Here is a 21,103-nt window from a genome sequence, read left to right as displayed (position 1 = left end):
CTAAAGGCCATTTTTATAACTTCAATCTTAGTTTACTTTTAAATAATCTTATATTTTTTACCATGTTTGGGAAAATAGATAAGGATTGGCTATTGGAACGTGCAGCTTTGTGCAAAATATTTAATCGAAGCCCTTAATTGCAAGCTGTAAATGTAGCACCAGCAACAGATTGTAAAGCCAGAAACCATTTGGTCAACACACAACAGCTAACAAGAGTGTTTCAGCAAAGAGAAAAAAAATATAGCGTATAGGACAGTATTTTAGCATAGACACAATTTTTATTGCAAAAAAATAAACCCTTCAGAAAACTTAGGAAAAAGAGAAATGTAGGAATGTGTTATCGTATCCGTACAACATATGATAAAAATCAGGATTCTTTCTTTGCTTTTTATGTAGGAAAAAAATATCTACTTTAAATCAGCCAGAAAAAGAGCTATATTATTCTTCCTGGAAATAATTGTGTCTATAAACACTTTCAAGACTTCAAACAAAAACAAAGCGAGGACTGGGAAACCGTCTTTGGAAGACGTTAGCTACTCCTGTTCAGCTCGTGTTTCCTCTTGTTGCTGTAAAGCTTGGTTGATTCCTTAAATGTTTGAAATGACAAGCTTCTCTTGAGATGTGCAGTTGCAAGTATTGTGCATCTGTGTACAGACATTCACAAAATAACATCCTCGCTGCGTTTGCTACATGACTGGCGAGATGCTTTATGTACAACAGCAAGGTCAGATGATGCTGCAGTTGGATACTACTATAGCAGCAGCTGAAGCATAGAGTATTTATATTAATTGGGGAATTAGTTATCTGTCAAGAGGCACCTCACAAAACGTTGTTAAGAAAAAAAGGACAATAACTTCTGTAATGACTGCTCAAGTTTAAAGGCGCTCTTTAAGAATAAATTAAATTAAGAAGACTATTTTGAGAGCTGGGAGACTTTTCTACATAAAAGTAAGGTTGTTTGGACTTATTTGGAACAGAATTTCAGTTCCTATTAAACCCTGATGGAACTAAAAGAATGACTCAGAAAATTGACTGGATAAAAGAAAAACTCTTAAGATGCTCTGAGAATTTCCCACTGCAAGAACAAAGGCAATTAACAGCGTACTGCATAGGCATTGAGCAGATTACATATTCATAAGCTGAAGACATTACCAGGTCCTTCCCCCATTGCCAGCAAAGACATGACAGCACTTAATTTTACATCAAACATCACGTTACCCTTTCCACAAAGCAATAGGATCAAGTAGGGTCTGAAAACCCTGCACAGAGCTAAAAGCCACATGTTTGTCCCATCCTTTGCTTGCAGGCTCAGTGCACAAGACAACCCAGCAGAGCACAGTACAAGAAGGGGCAGCCGCAGCGTGGTCTCTGCCAAGCCATGTTTTCAGAGATGAGATTAAGCCATAAAATACCACCACAAAATTGTGCTTGCATTTCTGAGCTGATTTAAGGGGATATCGAAATGCTCTTATAATTCACAATATTGAGAGCTTTCCCAGTAAACACCAAATTGGTGAAAAATGTTCTTTTGTGATTTAGAGACTGGCTAATTTTGTGGCAAGGGGTAGGGTAGTGTGATTTTATTCCACAAAGATGATCCAAGGGCTGGAGCACCTCCCACACAAAAACAGGCTGAGAGAGTTGGGGTTGTTCAGCCTGAAGAAGAGAAGGCTCCGGGGAGACCTCGTAGCAGCCTTCCAGCACTGGATGGGGCTCCAGAAATGCTGGGGAAGGACTCTTGATCAGGGATTGCAGGGATAGGATGAGGGGCAATGGTTTTCAGCTGAAAGAGGGGAGATTTAGACGAGATCTTAGGAAGACTTTTTTTTACTGTGAGGGTGGGGAGGCCCTGGCCCAAGTTGCCCAGAGCAGTGGTGGCTGCCCCATCCCTGGAGGTGTTCCAGGCCAGGCTGGATGGGGCTTGGAGCAACCTGATCCAGTGGGAGGTGTCCCTGCCCAGGGCAGGGCATGGAACTGAATGGTCTTTAAGTTCCCTTCCAACCCAAACCATTCTATGATGCTGTGATTCTATGATATTCCTTGATGTGCCACCTTCTTAAGGCGGATCTTGCTATGGTTTCTTTTGACTTAAATATTTGACTTGGCTTCACAGGGTTTACTTAAGATTATTCACGTTTCTTATTACTAGCTGTTTAGATTATCCTTGATAGATCAAAATAGTATTTACAAGACTCCCCCCCACATACAGACAAGCCATGTCTGTGCCTTGGTTTTTATCTACCATTAAAACAAGATTGCAACTCACTTTAGAAAAAAGGCACTTAGATCCCCTCCAAGGGTAAATCCACTCTTGCCGTATATAATCTCTGTTACAAAATCTCCTCAGAGAGAAGTACCAAGGAGACTGTAACTGGAATAACCATCATTTATTGCTTATGTTCTCCTGTGGTTCAGATTTTGCTTTTGCTCTCTTCAGCAATAAAATAGCCAGAAATCTTTCACAAAAATCATTGTATTCGTTCTTTATTGAGACAACTTTTGAGGATGGGGCTAATAGTGGCATCACACCTTTGAACTGCCATGAAAGGCAATTTTAGAGATGGGTCCCTCCTTGTGCATCTTGCTTTTAGCTTTCAGCAGTTTCTGAGGCAAAGCTCAGCAACTGGAGACATCATCTCTACTCCCCATCTCCTGAAAAGTCCCTTCCTTCTGCACCTGGGAGAAGGGGATATTTAGCATCTACAGCTTCAAAAACCCTTCCCTTGCTGTTGGGGTGAATGTCAAGGAGCAATGCAGCTTGTAATTTTGGTGAAATCCCTAAATTCAGAGGACAATGCTAAGCCACAGCAGACACTTATGAAGTCTGGGCATGGCTTGTAACAGGAAACATCAGCCCTTGGGAACAACTAGTCTCCTTCTTCACTGGACACTGAATTATGGACATTATCTGCCAAGAAGATGCATGTGTGCCCTCTCCCATGGTGTCAGGGCTGGGAGCTAACAGCTAACGAGCTGTAATGACCTGCCCCAGCCATCAGGGCTGTATTTAAGCTCATACCCAGTTCTTGAACATCAGTTGGGTTGTTTCTCTGTGTCCTATTCTATTAACTGGCCTCCTGGATGGATGTTAAGCCTGCCTTATACCTACAAACCTCCTTGATGCTGTGGGTCCTCAGCAGCTGGCCCCACTGCCCTGCTCTGGTAGAGTGGGATGGGGTACGTGCCTCCACAGCTTCTAGTCCTGAGGAAGCACTGGCTTTTGTAGCACCTGGATGCTGGGGCCAGAAGGGCCTCTGCATCACTGGTTGTTGACCAGAGCACCTCGGAGAACAGGAGTGGGCAAGGAGGCAGCAGCAGACAAGGCAAAATCAGTAATACTGCAAGCTATGAGGTGGAACTGAGTCAGGGCAAGGATCCCCAGGTGGATTCTTCCTTGCAGGTCAATGCTGCACAGTGGAACTGAACCCTCCAGACCACCTCTTCATACACAGCTTTTCTCCATGGAGATATGTGCCCTTTGCTGTTTGTCATGGTGACCTCCAGGTGCACTGAGAAGTTTTATCCCTGTGCCTCCCTGCAAACTGTCCATCTGGCCAGAACCCTCCTGCTGTGCTTCTACTTCTTTGGCCATAAAGTCTGCCTGGAGGCACCCACTGACCTTGTGTTCCAGGGCGTGTGGGGCAGGAGAAAACTTGATCAAAGGAGAGCAGTTTCTCAATCTGTTGGCCTGTGTGGCAGCAGCAACAGCTGTGAAAGGTGAGTGCTGTATGGTTTGTGGTTTTTATGTATGTGCTTGAGGGGATTTAGAGGAGAAACTCATCACCCCATGTTTACGCTTGCTGCAAGACCCTGCTGGTGCATCACTGCTTTCCTCTCCCCTTGCTTGTCTGTGACTCGGACACTCCTCCCGGAGCTGCTGAAAGAGCTGATCCCTACAGAAAGCTGCTGTCTGAGCACCTCAAAGCCTCTGCCCCTGCACCTTCTGAGAAAAACCATATGAACTGTGGCAAAGTGAGCCAGAAGCATCCCCCTGCAGCTCCCAGACAGAGCAGGAGTGAGGTAGCAAGACTCTGCAGCTCCCTGCTCTGTACTGTTTGCGTTGCTGTGCTGTAAAGGGTGTGCAAATATTCCCTTCAGCGTGCCGGGGCATCGCTTGTGACTGAGCAAGTGGGCACACTGGGCCAGGGGCTGCTGTTCACTTTGTTCTCATAGATTAGACCCAGCACTAGGGGCTGTTCCACACGGCACAGGATAAACAGTGGGTGAACAGCTCAGGTCTGAGCTACCGGCTTGAGTATCTAATCATATTTCTAAAAGATGCCAACAGAGGGCATCCGCTGCCAGACACGCAGCCTGCAAATCCCTTGCTGCAGCCCCTGTGCCTCCCTTCAGATATAGTGCATCTCAGGGGGTTTTAAGCCTTCTCCTACTTAGGCTCAGGTTAAGCTTTATCAGGCTTTTTAAGCAGATGGGCTTTTAAAAGGGATGTATTCTCTTTGAAAGACAAAGAGGGGGCACACAATAATCCATTGGTAATTACCATCTAAGAGCAGTCTCCACACAGCCTGGCAGAGCAACAGCCAGGCTGAAAGCGAAGGTGGATGTTCTGTTGTCCTGTGCAGCTGTAAACAAAATCAGAAGCACTGCTGTGATGCCATTAGGGGAGAGAAGGAGATTTCATGACAAATGTTCTGGCTTTGGTGGGTTTAAATAGTCAGTTTTATTTATAGGTGTTTATTCTTGGTGTTTAATCTCCTTGTTTCATGTCTCTTGCGGTCAGTCAAAAAGAAATCGAATGTCTACAGCTTGCTGCTCCCTCTGGTAAATACCTATTGATGTCTGGGCTTTGGAGCAGGCTCACTCTGAGCACATTGTCATTCTTATTTGTTAAGACCTCGCACCAAAACATCCTATTCCGTGGCAAGCCTGTTAATCCAGTTTTGACTGGGGCAGCAAAGGTCCTGAGGCAAGGGCTGGGGTTAGATGGGGCTTGTGTGAGGCTTAGGGATGGAAGATGTCTTATCAGAAACTTCCCCTCTGCTCATAAAATCAGCAGAAGGTCAACCGGCACCTCTAAGTTGGCTAAAAACAAGGCTTGGTCTGAGCTGGGTGGGAGCTTAAGTGTAAAGGGGTGATTCCATATGAAGGAATTTAATGGAAATAAGGGTAGGACACAGGATAGATATGCTTCTCCTCTTAGTCGCCTATCTCTTTTAAATCAGCCTGGATGGAGTGTGACCTCTCTGAGATCCAGCTGGACCCCTGCAGTGATGGGGCTGGTGCTGGCTGGGCTCCCAGCAGTGTGTTCTGTTCTAGGGCTTCCAGCTGCCTTGCACACAAAATGGGGGAAACACCTAAAACATCGGTATGGCTGGTCGGCCTTGCTAGGGGAGTTGTCCGTGCTCAAGGAAGACTAATCTCTGCCACATGAAAGTAAAGCTGATCCAAGCTGTGTCATGTCTAGCCTCGTGCAGGAGTGTTCTGGGTCTGGTTTGACTCTTGGTGCAGAAGCACAGAATCATAGAATAGTTTGGTTTGGAAGGGACCTCAAAGCCTGTCCAGTTCTATCCCCCTGCCATGGGCAGGGGCATCTCCCACTGGATCAGGGGCTCCCAGCCCCATCCAACCTGGCCTTGAACACCTCCAGGAATGGGGCAGCCACCTCTGCTCTGGGCAACCTGGGCCAGGGCCTCCCCACCCCCATCCAACCTGGCCTTGAACACCTCCAGGAATGGGGCAGCCACCTCTGCTCTGGGCAACCTGGGCCAGGGCCTCCCCACCCTCATTGTGAAGAATTTCTTCCAAGTGTCTAATCTAAGTCTTCCCCCTTCCAATTTAAAGCCATTCTCCCTCGTCCTGTCACTAGATGCCCTTGTAAGAAGTCCCTCTCTGTCTTTCTTGTAGGTAGAGGAAGGCTTCTATAAGCTCTCCCTTGAGCCTTCTCTTCTCCAAGCTGAACAACCCCGCCTCTCTCAGCTTGTCCTAATAGTAGAAGTGCTCCAACCCTTGGACCATCTCTGTGGCCTCCTCTGGACATATGCCTTTTACCCTCAAAAAGTGTATATTTCCAGTAGTGCAGCTTGAAATACATTAACATGATCTTTTTAGGAAGGATGTTTGCTTGTTTTCACTCTTTATCCAAGGTGTCCTCACTGGCCACCAAAAAAAGTCTGCTCTGTACATGTAGGTCATCTCAACTGCACATTATGCATTGAATAAGGGCCAGAAACATACAGCCAAATTTGATATATGGACTGCCATGGAGACTTAAGAAATTTATGATTTGATTAATCCATCCCATATATCTTTTTCTTTATTACCGGTAATTCACGCTATATATCATAGCCTTCTGAGCAGTAATTTGGCTGCCTGCTGCATGCCAATGTTTTCTAAGGGTTAAATCCTACGGTGCACCAACCAGACAATAAATTGTTGTGATCTGCTGGTTAAATATGTATTCAGCTGTACTGGAGTCTGACTTACCCAATAGATTTGTTCCAGTTTACCAAGTGAGTATGTATTTAGGACACGTAGTAAGTGCGGAAGAATATTCTGGGCGGGGTTGGTTGGAAAAAAAATACCACCAAACCCTTTGCAAAACTCACTCGTGCACCAGGGTGGCCAGAGCTTGCAGAAAATGAAAAGACATCTGCAGAGCTCCTAAAAAAATATATGCTGAGCCTCTAGACAGGATGACCAGTTCTTGTTGTGCAGGGGAGCTGCCTGGTGACAGTCTCTGCTAGGAGGTTGAGAAGCCTTGGCAGCAGAGTTTGCTGCTGAGAACTGGTCCCTGCTGGCAATCATTGTTTTCACTCAGAGGGAGGTGAGGGTTTGGCATAGGGCAGGAAAAGCAAATCAACTAATTAACTCGATGAGGGAATAAAAAAATAACATACCTCAGATTGAATGAGGATGTGACCTGAGACTGTAGATGCTTCCACTGCTGGTAAACATGTTTTCTGTTTTTGCTCTAACACTATTGACATTTTAAAATGATCAGAATATTTCAGAGTGCGTTTAATGAGGTAAAAATACTGGATTTCAATACTGTCAACTCCAGAAAGCAGAAGGCGGGTCCTAAATTACCTTCGATATCACAACAACATAAAAGGTACAATGCTTTCTAATTTGCTTTGTTTTTTTCCAGCTCCTCTCCTGGGAGCAGGACTTTGCAAAGGAGGAGAGAAGGGATTCTGGTTGTGCTGGGGTAAGCAGCAAGTGCACACCTGAGAGCCCTGGAGCACATTCCCTGTGTGGGATCCAGGTGTGTGAGCTTCCCCTGCCTGGGGGACTCGTCACCCCAGCGCTGCACTCCTTGCTCTGATGGGGAACACGGATGCTAATTACCAGGAGCCCCAGTTTCATTTTCCAGTGAGGATTCCTGCCTGTTGGGGACCCATAAAAGCTGAGCATGGTTTCACCAGGAGCCTTTAACAATGTCTCAGCTCTGTTAAGCTGCCCACAATTTCAGCCAGGCACCTCTTTCAGAAAAGCCCTGCATCTTCATTACCTTCCCCTCGAACCATCTGGTCCCTCAACCTGACCTTTTCAAAAAAAGATTGGTTAAAAAAAACTGGAGCAGTCTCTGAGCAGAAGACCTTGTGTGCCATGCTTAAGCCCAGAGCAAGTTTTTTTATGTCCAAGCTGTAAAACCTTGAAAATAAAGATTTATAATTGAGATTTGGGCTGAAGCACTGTGAGCAGAGATGGTCTAATTAAATTCTGCGGTGGATATAATTAACCCATTTAACTCATTTATTACCTTTTATATAGCCAAGGCAGGCTACACCATCACCATTTGTTTATGAAGAACCTGTTACCTGGTGTTTGGTCTAGGGTGGGTAGAATACTCTGAAGACACTTGTGATTCTGTATAAGCAGGTCTGGTCTGATGGATGCTTCTACACAAGCCAGACCATTTCTTGAATGAGTCGGCTGAAGAAGAAGGATCGAAAACAAAGAGACTCTGGGTTCTGCTTTGGACTCTTGTTCAGAGCAGATGGGTGACTGTGTGGTGGTTTGGAAGAAAAAAGATTTGGGGCTCTTTTTTAGAGCAGAGTGGCTCTCTTGTGTCCAGCACCTGGTACTGTGGCACTGAATTCTTGCTGTGCACTACTGAGGGCTGCAGTAATGTGCACGCTGATGTGTGGATTTCTGCTTTCTCTCCTTCACAGTTCAGTGTGGAAATGGCACTTGCAAACCTGTAACACAGATAACTACTCACACATCCTTTGGGAGAGCCTCATCTGCTTAAAAGCCCAGCTTGCTTTTACAGAACTGAGCTGTTTCTTTTCACCAAAGCCTCATTTTGCTTCACTTTCTCACAGCCATCGCAAGAAAAAAAAAACAATGAATCAACCAGAGATTATTTTTCATGAAAGTTTAATAAGACACTGTCCCCTTCCTGCGCCTGTGTGAGCAAACCTTGGCGAGCATGTAGGGCTTGGGTATGGAGTAAAACTCATCTGCTTGAGAGGGAAGAACTGCAGGGAAAATCCTTTGCTCACTGGTGTTTCTCTGTCTGGGCAGGGTGTCCTGCTGCAGCTACATCATCTGCAGTTCAGCCTCTGGGTCCTTTAGCTCATCCATCTCTGCAGCAGTGAAACCCAATGCCTCCTCCCCTGTTTCCCTTCCCTTTCTTGATCCTTAATATTTCATGCATCAAAGAAGTTTCACTTATAATGCAAAAACTGATTAATTAAGCAGAGTGCAAGAGTTGCATGCGTTGGAAGTTTCTTTCATCTTGGGAAGGAGAGCAGCCACACTGGAGGCTGTTATTGTTCATGAAAAGGTGCAGAAGGGCAGGCAGTGATGGAGTGGTTACATGGTACTGAAGGAGGGGGAGGGACAGCCTCATTCCTTGGACTTCAGATTGAGCCACAGGCTGCTTTCCACTTGTCCCTGGCTTCTCCATTCCTCCTTAAGTGTACTTGTGTAGGAAGGCACTTGCCTGACTCCAGGTGCCTAAGTATGAGCTTGTCTTAGGATGTGAAGGGTCCCTTTTCAATGTGGCTTTGGTCCTGAAGGTGTCTAGGATGTGGCTGATACTGTATGCAGGTGTAACAACATGTGGGTAAACACAGTGTGTTCCAATGTGAGTTATAAAGAGCAAGGGAGTGCAAGATGATGCCCTGACACCATGGCAGTGGGCACCTGACCAGCATCTTCCCACCTCCGTATGTCAAAGCCGGTATTTGTAACACTTCTGTTTAGTGTGTGCTTCAACTCAAAATGCTTAACCACCTCTCCTGGCTGTACTGATTGTGCAGCCCCTGTCACCACTGCAGGCCCTCCTGATGTGAGTCCAGGGCTGTTGCCCAGCTATTCAGTAAAAGGTAGGAATTAACTAGTGGTATTTGGGAAGGGAAGAGGAAATTCTGCTGCTGCTGGCTTTAGTTTCCCTGCTTTTGCAGCGTGTCCCCCTCAGGGTGCTTCTCTGGAAGTGGTCGGGATGCTCCTCGTTTGATGCTGTGTCAGAAAGACAACATCTCCTGCAGGTTTGAGCACAGCAAGGGCTCTGGTGCCTCGCTATTAACCTAGAAGCAAGAACGTCACCTCCTGAATTGCAAAGGGCACTTTCTGCATCCCCTCGCTCCCTCTCCCAGGAGGCGTTTCACTGAGTTGCTGAGCCAGCCTGTCTCTGGCTTTGCTTGCGAGAGCTGACAAAAGCAGAGCTTGAGCAATGTGGTCGCTGACCACAAGTCAGGTACCATATGGCTGTGGACCAGCATTTGTACACCGCAGCTTAGAAACAACATTAATTTGGTGGTGTTTCCTTCAGAATATAAAAACCCCTTTTCACTTCTTTAGTGGAGTTATTGATGTGGCTCTTGCAGGGTGAAATACAAGCCTCTGATTACATCATAGCTGGACTTTTCTCTTGACTTTCTCCTCTGCTTGCTAGCAGTAGGATTTGCAATATGCATTAACAGACATAAATTGTTCTTCATATTGTAAATACATAGCACACTGTAATGATTGCTGCTGTATGCATGTACCTTGGTAATAGGGCTAACTGAAAACCACTTCAGAAAGCTGCTATTGATATCTTTGCAATAACCTCCTCCTCTGTGCCAGCCGATAAAAGGTGCATCAGTTTTGGGTGTCTAGAAATCCAGCTCACAGGACTGAAAGTCGAAGAATGCTTCATCTGTGACCCTTTAAAAGCAGATAACTTTTTTTCCTGCCCCTTCCCCATCCTTTTTAGCTTAGATAGTACAGATACTGTAAGCATTTTCCAGCAAAATGTCAGTACAGAGCTCTTCGGAGAGACACAAAATTATGGCTTTGCCTGAATCCCACTTAGGGTCTTGTCTTAAAGAAGAAAATGACCCTGAGGCTGAGCTGCTCTGCTTAGGAATAGGAAATAAATCGAAGAACGTCTCAAAGTGGCTGCTAAAGAAGTCCACTCGAGTGAAAATGGGGAACGAATGTAGGCAGATGTAGGCATAAGGCAGGCACGGATCAGCGTAGCCAAGGTTCCTGGTTCACATGACGCACGACATATGCTCTGCCTCCTTCTAGAGGCTGCTCCCCCTGATAACAGCCCACTAGTGCTGCTCAGCAGTGGAGAAACTTCCAGCTCATGCCAAGAAAGTCTGTTCTTTTTAACCAATAACCCCATGCTTGGGACTCTCACAGATATGATTTCCACAGCCCTCAGTATCTCTCTATCTCTTAGAGTAACAATTAATTATTTTATTGAGTATGCGAGAGAGGATATAAATGCCAAGGATGGAAAATAGAAGAGATTCGCCCCCAAACTGCGTAGTCAGCAGTGGAGGTGACAACAGAGCCGTTGTCTCCTGACAACCCGTTAGCTCCCCTACCCAACCCATCACACCCTACCCAGATGGATCTTGTCAACGTAATGTGTTTTCACTTGCAAGATGATTTCCATTTTCGTCTCCAAGTTTTTGCGAGGAATGGCAGATTTTGCTGGTTTCTTGACCCTGATGCTTTTGAAATCAATGGTCAGGCAGTTGCCAACTTTCCTGAGGAAAGGCTGGATCCATAAAGCATAAGGAAAAGATACTAGAAATGGGCTTAATTTAGAAATAGAAATCTGGATTATGGACTATGCAATTGGCCTGAAAATCCACAGTTTGTATGTTCTTGAAGTAACCCAAAATTAATATGTTTAAGCAAAATTCTGTAAGCGTTCCTAGAATTTATTGCAAGTGAAACTTTCTCAGTGCTTTACCCTGTTCACGACTTTTACTTTTCTGTTGGATGCTGCTCAGGGAGGTTAATGGAAACCTTACCTCAATTGTAAACCAGGACTAAGCTATTTCCCTTTGGAAACATTCTTGGTGGCTTTCAAACAGTGAAGTTTTGTGTTTAGCCCAATTCTTTGGAACTAAAAAGCAGGTGGAATCCTTTTCTTCCAAAAAAATGAGGACAGATTTGCATTTACACAGGGAAGGATCTAGGCTAAATTGAAGCTGAACATATCCATTTAAAGGCAGCAATTTGCAGAACATTCTCCTTTATTGTTGTGTCCATGTTTGTACAGGAGAACTGGCAAAAATCTCAGTGTGTTTCTCAGAAGATATAATAGTTGTTAGCACTACTTTGTGAATACAGACAGTGAGGTAAAACAGAGTTGAATGACAGATGTAGAGCTACTCAGATCTTTAGGCAGGGGCATGGACACAATAACCCTTCCCAAGGTCCCTCCCAGCTCTACTTTCCAACATCTCAGGACTTGCCCAGGGTCCATCCATCAGTCACAAAGCAGGTATATGAGCCCATGTCTCCTGATTGTTGCTTTCTGACTCTAAACCCTGAAAATCATTTACCTCTGCATTGGGTTTGTGTGGCAAGGTTTTGGTAGTGGGGGCTCCGAAGGTGACTTCTGTGAGAGGCTGCTGGAAGCTTTGTCTATATCTGTTAGAGCCAGTGCCAGCTGGCTTGAAGATGGACCCACCACTGGCCAAGGCTGAGCCCATCAGTGATGTTGGTAGCACCTCTGGCATAACCTTTAAGAAAAGGGAAAAAATGCCTGTGCAAACTGCAGCACGAGAGAGGAGTGAGAATATGTACAGGGACCCACTTCAGAGCAGTCTGTTCCTAAGGGACTGCACCCTGTGAAGGAACCCGCGCCTTAGAAGTCTGTGGAGAACTGCAGCCTTTGGGAAAGACTCATGTTGGAGAAGCTAACAGAGGACTGCCTCCCATGGGAGGGACCCCAGACTGGAGCAGGGGAAGACTGTGGGGAATCCTCCCTTGTGGAGGATGAAGAAGCAGAGATAACATGTGATGAACTGACCACAATCTGTGTTCCCCACCTCCCTGTGCCACTATGGGGAGAGGAGGTAGAGAACTTGGGGGTGAAGTTAAGCCAAAGAAGAAGGGAAGGGTGTGGGAAATGTAGTGGGTTTATTACTACATTTCCCACACCCTTCCCTTCTTCTTTGGCTTAATTTTCACAAGTTTTTCTACCTCCTCTCCCCATTGTGGCACAGGAGGCTGGGTGCAGTAATTGTCGAGAGAGATCTCTGTCCTTATCTCAGCCCATGAGCCCTTTTGTTGTATTTTCTTTCCCCTGTCGAGCTGAGGAAGGGAGTGATGGAGCAGCTCTGGTGGGCACCTGGCATCCAGCCAGGGTCAACCCACCACAACCTTATATGCTAGATCAGACAAAATCTGTATACACCTAGAACATGTGCCTTTCCCTCCTATTCAGCCAGATCCATGGCAAAACTAAAGAAACCCACAGGCAAAGCACGCTGCCCAGAGCTGTGGCAGCAGCAGGTATCCCTGGATCCCTTTCCCATCCCAGCCCTGCCCAAAATCTTCTGGTACTCGACAGTATAAAAAGGCTCTACTGCTGGCACACAGAGTTGTGCAGCAAGTGGCTACGAGGAGATCTAAGTCACAGGGATGCAGCCTGAAACAGGAATAGATACTTTTTCTTTTTCAGGATTTCCAGTTCTAAAAAAAAAAAAAATGTATAAAAAAATTCTTCATCACTTTTTAGACATACTGCCTGCTCGTGTGTCATTTTGTGTATCTACATGGTAGTAGTTTTGCTCTTTTTGCCTAAAGAATTGTCAAAACTAGGAAAAAGAAATTGGCACACATGCTGCTAATGCCTGAAAATTAGTACACGTACTGACAACAGCCTAAGCCAGCCCCGACTCTATCCTTTTTTCCCCTTTAAACAAAAGGAAGGGGAAACTTTTTTTTTTTGCTATTACAATTTTCCCAACAAACAGCTGACCTTTAGGACTGGACTCCCTTATAGCTTGGTATTTTTTTTCCAGCATGCCTGGAAGCTTCATCCCTCTCAGTTAAGTAGAGCTGGGGTCCCACATTAAACATTTGTAACCAGTCACCTGTTTGCTGGCAAGTGATTTTTGGTTTCTCTCTATTCCTGTAGCTGGAAATGGGCAGCACAAGCATATGGACACTTCTACAGCAAAGGCTGCAGCTGCTCCTGGAGTGGGAACTGGTGACCAGGAGTGCAGCTTGAGCTGTTTGTTTGCTGGATTTCATGTTTTGCCATTCTGCCCTTGTGGTTTTTTAACATTTGATGACCTAGGTGTCTCAGAGGGCTGTTGTGCCTCAATAGGCATGTGATGAATTGATCTTAATTAGCTGTGGAAATAATATAATCCTGAGCATTAAGCTTGCTTTGTTAGGGTTTTGACATCTTCTTTTGTAAGTACATCTACAAATAAAATCAGGTAGATTAGCCATCACCAGAAAATTGTTGTTGTGAGTCACTGACTCATAACAACCACAAGCTGGGTTAGTCATGCGGGCAGGAGTTCATGCGGCTCCGGGGCTGAGGTTAGCCGTGTCCGGTTTGCCCACAGGGACACTGTTTGCCTCCAAGCTAATCCCCATCATTCCAGCTTCACTGCTGGAAGAGTCAGTTGGCTCCATTGCTGCTCAAAGCACGGCACAAGCCGAATCCACAGTGGTGGAGTTTACCTGGCTTGTTTTCAAGCACCAACTCCAGCCCTCGGGTGGCACTGGTGCATCCATGCAATGGATGGAGACAGGAATTTGCAACCAGATCTCAACATCATTTATTCCTTTGGCTCCCATTTAAATGCTGGCTGTTAAAGACCAAGTCAAATACAAGTTTGCTACAAGTTACCAGTTTGACTCCTCCAGACTTGTCACTGCAAGCCATAACTTTGTGGCCCAGACACTAAAGATGCCCATTCCCTTCTGAAAGGGTAATAACCAGTGAAAGCACATAGGAAGATTTCTGTGCTATTGCACTGCAACAATTACCTGCAAGGAAGGGAGAGCCTGCAGCTACCCGTGGGAATGAGCTCTAGTTCCAGATGGGGGAGATGTGGAAGGGAAATCTGAATTTCATGTATAAGAAGAGGAAGAGGCAATGTGCATGGGGCAGCAGTGATGAGAGGGGGGGATGCTTACCGCAACCCGGGAGGTGTTCAAGGCCAGGTTGGATGGGGTTTGGAGCCCCTGATCCAGTGGGAGGTGTCCCTGCCCATGGCAGGGGGTGGAACTGGATGGACTTCAAGGTCCATTCCAACCTAAACCATTCTGTGATTCTGCGCGTGGGGTACTGGAGGTTAGGGCTGCCTGTGGCAGCGGGGTTGGAACTGGATGGGCTTTTAAGGTTTTTTCCAACCCAACCCATTCTGTGATTTAACAGGAGATGGGGAACGTAGGGTAGAGGGGACGAGTGGGCTGGTGCTCGGGTGATCGGATCTGACTCAATCTGATCTGATTTGACTTGATCGGATCTGATTCAACTTGATCCAATCTGACCTGATTTGATTCGACTCGATTGGATCTGACCTGACCCGATCTGATTTGACTCAATCCGACCCAACCCAATCCAATCTGACTCGATTGGATCTGACCTGACCCAATCTGATTTGACTCGACTGGATCTGGCCCAGCCCAATCCAATTCCACTCAATCCAACACAATCTGATTGACTTGATTGGATCTGACCCGACCCAATCCTATTCAACTCGATCGGATCCAACCTGACCCAATCCGATTCGTCATCGAAGCATCAGGTTGGAAGAGACCCACTGGATCATCAAGTCCAACCATTCCCATCAATCACTAAACCATGTCCCTTAGCATCTCATCCACCCGTCCCTTAAACCCCTCCGGGGAAGGTGACTCAACCCCCTCCCTGGGCAGCCTGTTCCAGTGCCCAATGACCCTTTCTGTGAAGAATTTTTTCCTAATGTCCAGCCTAAACCTCCCCTGGCGGAGCTTGAGGCCATTCCCTGTCGTCCTGTCCCCTGTCCCTTGGGAGAAGAGCCCAGCTCCCTCCTCTCCACAACCTCCTTGGATCCGATTCAACTTGATGCAATTCAACTCGATTGGATCTGACCTAAACCCAATCCGACTCCACTCCATCCAACCCGAACCAAGCTGATTTGACTTGCTCGGATCCGACCCGACCCCAATCCTATTTGACTCGATTGGATTGAACCCAACCCAATCCAGTTTGACCTCATCCGATCCCACCCGACCCAATCCGATTTGACCCGATCGAGTCCGATCGGAGCCGGGGGAGCGGCGGGGCTGCCGGGAGCGCTCGGGGAGCGCTGTGCCCGCCGCCCCCGGGGCTGATCCCCCCGCTCGGATCCCCCCCGCCCCCCCGGCTCCCCCGCTCGCTCCCCCTCGGGCTCGGAGGGGGGGGGGGGCGTTGCGGGAGGCGGGGCCGGGCGGCGGTGGCGGCGGGCTGGGTGGCTCGGCGAGCCCGGCTCCGCTCGCCTCGCCTGTCTCCATCCCTCTCCCTCCCGGCTCCGGCCCGGTATGGCCGCCCGGCTGCGATGCCTCCTCGCCTCCGCGCCGCCGCTGTGGCTGCTGCTGCCGGCGATGCTGGGCGCCGGGCCCGGCGCGGCGGAGGCGGCGTCGCGGGAGCCCCCCGGTCCGTGCCGAGTGAAGACGGTGACGGTGTCCACGCTGCCGGTGCTCCGCGAGAACGACATCAGCTGGAGCGGAGCCCCGCCGCCCGCCGCCGCCGCCGCCGCCGACTCCCGCTTGCTGCTGTTCGTCCGCAGCGAGCTCCCCGGCCGCGTCGCCGTGCAGGACGACCTGGACAACACCGAGCTGCCCTTCTTCACCCTCGGTACGAGCCCCGACCGCCGCCCCGACACGCGTCCCGCCCCGTCCCGCCGCTCCCCCTACTTCTCCCGCACCTGCGGAGCATCCCGGTGCGGGCGGCCGGCATCCTCCCCCCTGTTCTTCCCCTCCTCCCCGTTCTTCCCCTCCTCCCTGTTCTTCCCCCTCTCCCTTTAGCAGGGATGTGTTTTGGAGCTTTCTAACGCTGCCCTCTGTTTCTTTCTTTTTTTTTTTTTTTTATTCCTGCCGGGGAGGGATTTTTTAGCAGGGCCTGAGGGCTGCTGCCTCGAAAAATCCCTGCGAGTAAAGCGTCTCGGGCTGTAAAGTGATGGGGGCTGCCTCTCGGGCTCCAACTTGAACGCTTAAGCCCTGGAGGAGGTACCACCGAGCCCGGGAGGACGGGAGAGGCTGTTTTCTTCCTACCCAGAGCTTGATTTTATAAATGCTTCGTCTTAATTCTTGAAGCTCGCTCTTGTTTCACGCACAACTCCAGCGCCTGGGTCTGTGGCGAACGCCTGCGGACTTGCCCCCTGTCTCAGTTCTCGTGGGGAGGGGGATGGGGCTCGAAATAATTCTGTGGTTGTACTTTCATCTTGATGCCTGCTCCTGTTGTCTCAGCTGGGGTGCCCGAGCTGCCTCTGTCACTTTTATCATTTTCTGTGCTTTAATCAGCCTGGGGGTCCTCCAAGGGATCTGTTGAGAAGGCTGTATGGCCAGCGTGGTGTTTACTCTGCCAGGTCACCCAAGGCTTTTTGCTGATCCCTTCTTTATCCACTACCTTCCTTGCTGTTCGCTGTCTGAACCTGGGATAATTCGAGTCGATGCTTAACTCTGGGTCTGAGATACTGCTTGACACAGCTGGGTTGTGACTTCTTTTTGAGTGCATCAGGGGTTTCGAGGTGTGACCGTGTGTGCCTGACCTGCTGGGCTCCTCGCCGCAGTTCCCTTGTGGAAGTGACTCCCTTTCACTGGATATGATGTGCCAGAGTAGGAAAACGCCTGTGTCTCCTGGTCCCATCATTTTACCTTCTGTGAAGCTTTCTTGAGGCAAGCGCCTGTAATAAATAAGTTGACGGTACTTCTTGAGCCTCTTGAGTTCTGGCTTTGCAGCGTGGTTTGCTTAGACATGGTTGATCAACCACAAAAATCCCAAACAAACTAGATACTCTATTTCAAATATTAAAAGTGAAAAATCAAAGGTTTGATGCAGTGGGGATGACAGTTACCTTACAGTGATTAAAAGTAGCAAGAAGTTTCATGGTCCACTGAGTTGAATTTTCAGATTAGAGTACAATTTCTTCAGGGACGGGGTGTGAATTGTATGCGGATCTAAATATATCAGAAGGCAAAGAAACCCCTCTGTCTGTAGCTTAGCTAATAGCTCAAGTTGGATGAGAGAAATTTGTCTTGATAGATCAGAGGCATGATCTTGTATAGCAAATCCTATTACTGCTGGTAAAGAGACCAAGTCTTGGTCTAAAATATTCTCTTTTTTTCTTGCCTAGGATATCAGTTCTGCATGTACTCTTGAATATGTAGCATGTCTTTTGCAAAACTCATTTTTTTTGCTGCCCCTTCATGGACAGAAAACCCCCAAACATCCCCTCCTCTTGCCCTGAACCCACAGGCAGATTAGAAGATAAATGGAAGCTTTGCCCGTGCTGGGATGGCTTCATCACCATCCTGAAATTAATCAGCATGTTGCCTCCAGAGAAGGTAAAACACTTGTCCTTCCCCAAGGTCTAGCTCATGAATTGCTGTGGATGCTCTGATATTTCAAATTTGTTGCATTTCTTCCCTCTCCTGGTGTGGTAACTGAGTCTCGCTCGCAGTCAACTCTTTCCTGGTGAGTGCTTTAGAAGAGTTTTGTTGGCTTGTTTTTATGGTGCAGGAATTAATGCTGGAGTATTCTGTAATATTTTTTTTCCCCACTGCATCCTTTCCAAAGTTCATCGGTGTTTGGGAACCTGAAAGCTGCTGCTGCCTTGTAATGGGTTCTCCGAGACGAAAATCATGTTACATGTGGGAGGTCAGTTGAATGGCTTTGGAGCAAGGATTGCTTATCGTTTGCTGATTACTGGTGCTTGTGTGTATTGTGCGTGTTGCTGAGCATGTTTGGTGGCTGGGCCTGAGCTTAGGGAGACACGTAAGAGCTGACATCCTGCCGGTTGCAAGTGTGTTGAGAGCTCCTAAATGTCTTTAAGTCCAGGCTCTTGCTGCAAACACCGATTTCTGGCCTCACGTGAGTAAAGATGTGTGGTAGGGGGACCTCCTAAAAGCACGCACGTCAGGACATCCATTCAGACTGGCATCCTGGAGAGATTTTTGAAAGAAAAAAAGAAAAGCATAAAGCAGGCATTGATAGCCCTGGTGTTGATGCTACAGACTCTGATATGAAGGAAGTTAAGAATAAATTGAAGCTACCCGGTTCAGCAGGGCTCAAAAGTCTTTCCAGGCCAGAAAGCGTGGAACAAAACATCGCCTAGCTTGGTGGTGATGAGTTTAGGTGCTGGGGCTGAGGCAGGCAGTCTGTAGTGCATGGCTCAGTGTCTCCCATCTCAGTACATCTCCCAAGGCTGGAGTGGTTCCTGTGCCTCTTGTGGTTCCTTCGCTTGACGGAGGATGGGGGAAAGTGTAGCTCCAGGCTGGCAGGTGCCAGAGCCTTGTCTGCAGCAGTGTGAAACTTCTGCTCGTTCTTTTTGAGGGCAGAGCAAGTTAAAATGGGCTGAGGAGACAGATGCTCTGACTTGATGTCTGGTACAAAGCATATGGTTCACCGAGCTGAATATTCAGATTAGAGTGCAGTTTCCTCGGGGCCGTTTCTTTAAGGGACTCCTTCTTCTAGGGAGGAAGCAACTTTTCTGTTCTTATGTGAGATCTTATACATTGAAATGCATAAAGCCAGAGCTTCCAGGGCTGCGCTCCTGCCTGCAGAGAAGCCTGATCTGCAGGAGCTGCTGCAGGACTGAGGAGGAAGGAGAAAGCGATGGCAGGAACCCCCCACCGAGCCGACCCCTGGCTCCGCGACGCGGTAGCAGCAGCATCGGGAGCATCAGCATCTCGCCGGCCGTGGGTAGCCCGCTAGGGGGTGGTGGGAGCCCGGAGATGCTCCGCCGGAGCCCTCCCTGCCACTGGAACGCCTGGCACCGCCTCTGGGAGGGTGGGGAGGCCGGGGGAGAGTGGGCTCATCCTCCCCAAAATGAGATAGAAAACTTTCTTTCCCTGTGGCATCCTCCCCGTTGCATCCTCCCCGCTCTGCAGCCTGGGACCTGCACCAAAACACCGCTCGCCGCTCTGGTGTGCTCAGTGTCCCTCCTTCAGCGAGGTGCCTGACTTTCTGGATTTTCTACGCCTCAGCTTAGTTTTGAGACAAGCAGGATGGTTCTCCCTCTGTCCCCCAATTACCTTAAAATAAACTGACCCAGCAGCAACAACCAATGACCTTTGCCACCAGCGCATTGTGAATTGCTGTGCATCCCCTTTCCTCAAAAAGCATCCTGCCCTTTCCTTAACCTTGGATACAACTGATGCTTTGCGGTATCCTCCCCCTCCCCAGTTCTTCTAGTGTTACACTGGCAAATGGTGCAGCCTATCGCTGACTTTATTCTTGTACAGTGAGCTCTCTCTAAGGTACGTACCTTGATTTAGTCAGCAGCCATGTGTTCCGTACAATCGCTGTTCCACCAGCAGCGTAGTCTGCTTTAAGTGCAATTCAGGGAGCGGAGCAGTTTGCTTCCAAGCTAATTTAGACGAGGTCTGTGAGCACGTATAGGGGAGGGGGGAGGAAACAGGCACACAGTTTTTCACCGCTGCTCTTACCCCGTAGTGGCTTACATAAGACTTTACTACACACTTCTCATAAATGGCTTTATTGGATGCTGTTTGATGGGCCTGTGGTGCTACAAGGTGCTTTGTTTTGCTGGTTGGTGGAAAAGGTGCTCGTGCACCTGCATTGCTGGTGTCCCACCATGGCCCCTGTGCGTGGCTGATGATTATCCCCCACTTCTTGAAGCTGTGCGGCTCCTCCATCTCCTCAGCAGTTCAGTGCCACTTCTTTTATCTTCTCCCTTAACTTTCCCCGAAGCCATCTTGTAACTTGCACTACTTCTCTTTAGAGTAAAAATATGCCTTAAAATAAAAGAAAGCGCGTAGTTCCCTGCAGACTGTGTGAATTTGCTGCTTTATCTGAAAATACTTGAGCAGGATTTTGCCATCCTTACTCCTGTTTTTGCAGAGCAGGGTAGGGATGCTGGAGGGTTACCCGGGGAGCACGGGTGTGACTGAAGCTTTTGGATGATGCTGTTTAGAAGCACCTTTCTCTGCTTTCAGCTGGCTTGTGAGATCTGGAGCAGCATCGTGCAGGAGGCAGAGGGAGAGCATGTCCGGTGTGAGACCCTGTATCTGAAAACTAGGTTGTCTTTACAGAGAGAAGGAGATGACCAAAGCCTGGTTTCAACACCTCCCTTTTCTGTTAACTGCCTCCTGCTAGACTCAAGAGCTGCACTGCACAACTGGCCAGACATTTCATTAGTCAAATATTTGGGTTTATTTTGATTATGTTTCTTTTTCTGAATGTTTGCAAGGTAATTCAAGGGGTAGAGTCACATCACCAGGCAAGGGGAGGGAGGTAAAAATTCCCAGTGAGGTGGTGCAGTAAAGATAAGACCTGTTGGCGGGATCTTTGGGATGGGGAGTGAGGGGAATGTAGACCTGAGAGCAAGGGCTTCTTCTCTTCTCCTTCATGCCCATCCACAGCTGTTCATGGCCAGAGGGTCTGAGCCAAGTCCCTGGTGGTGGGGGCTGCCCGGGAAGGCCAGAGAGAAGAGGGAGATCTTTGTGGTAGGAATTTTTCCTGCCTTGTATGAAACTATATGGTTACTTAGGCTTTCTAGGCTGTTGTGTTCTTGTAGTTGTAAAGGGAAGGAGGAAGAGTTGGGCTTGGGCTGGTGCTGTACCACATATGCGTGTCCTGAGCTGGAGATCTGTCTGGCGTGGTTGCAGGAGAGGCGAGCTCTGTAGCACGCAGAAAGGCTGCAAGCACTAACTGCCCGTGAAAATGGGTCAC

General features: G+C 48.0%; 1 protein-coding gene across 2 annotated transcripts in view; it reads left to right on the top strand.

Moving 5' to 3' along the window:
* The first annotated feature begins 15,729 nt into the window (after positions 1 to 15,729).
* Positions 15,730 to 21,103, top strand: part of ASTN2 (astrotactin 2) — a 344,412-nt gene continuing 339,038 nt past the window's right edge. The window contains exon 1 of one of the 2 annotated variants that reach the window (XM_069873426.1): positions 15,730 to 16,045. In XM_069873426.1, the coding sequence (XP_069729527.1) occupies positions 15,730 to 16,045 (316 nt within the window). The remainder of the gene's footprint in view (positions 16,046 to 21,103) is intronic. The other variant, XM_069873427.1, reaches the window with a different exon arrangement.

Source organism: Phaenicophaeus curvirostris, chromosome 20 (assembly GCF_032191515.1).
Source record: "Phaenicophaeus curvirostris isolate KB17595 chromosome 20, BPBGC_Pcur_1.0, whole genome shotgun sequence".
Taxonomy (NCBI): domain Eukaryota; kingdom Metazoa; phylum Chordata; class Aves; order Cuculiformes; family Cuculidae; genus Phaenicophaeus; species Phaenicophaeus curvirostris.
This window is presented reverse-complemented; position numbering and strand designations above follow the sequence as displayed.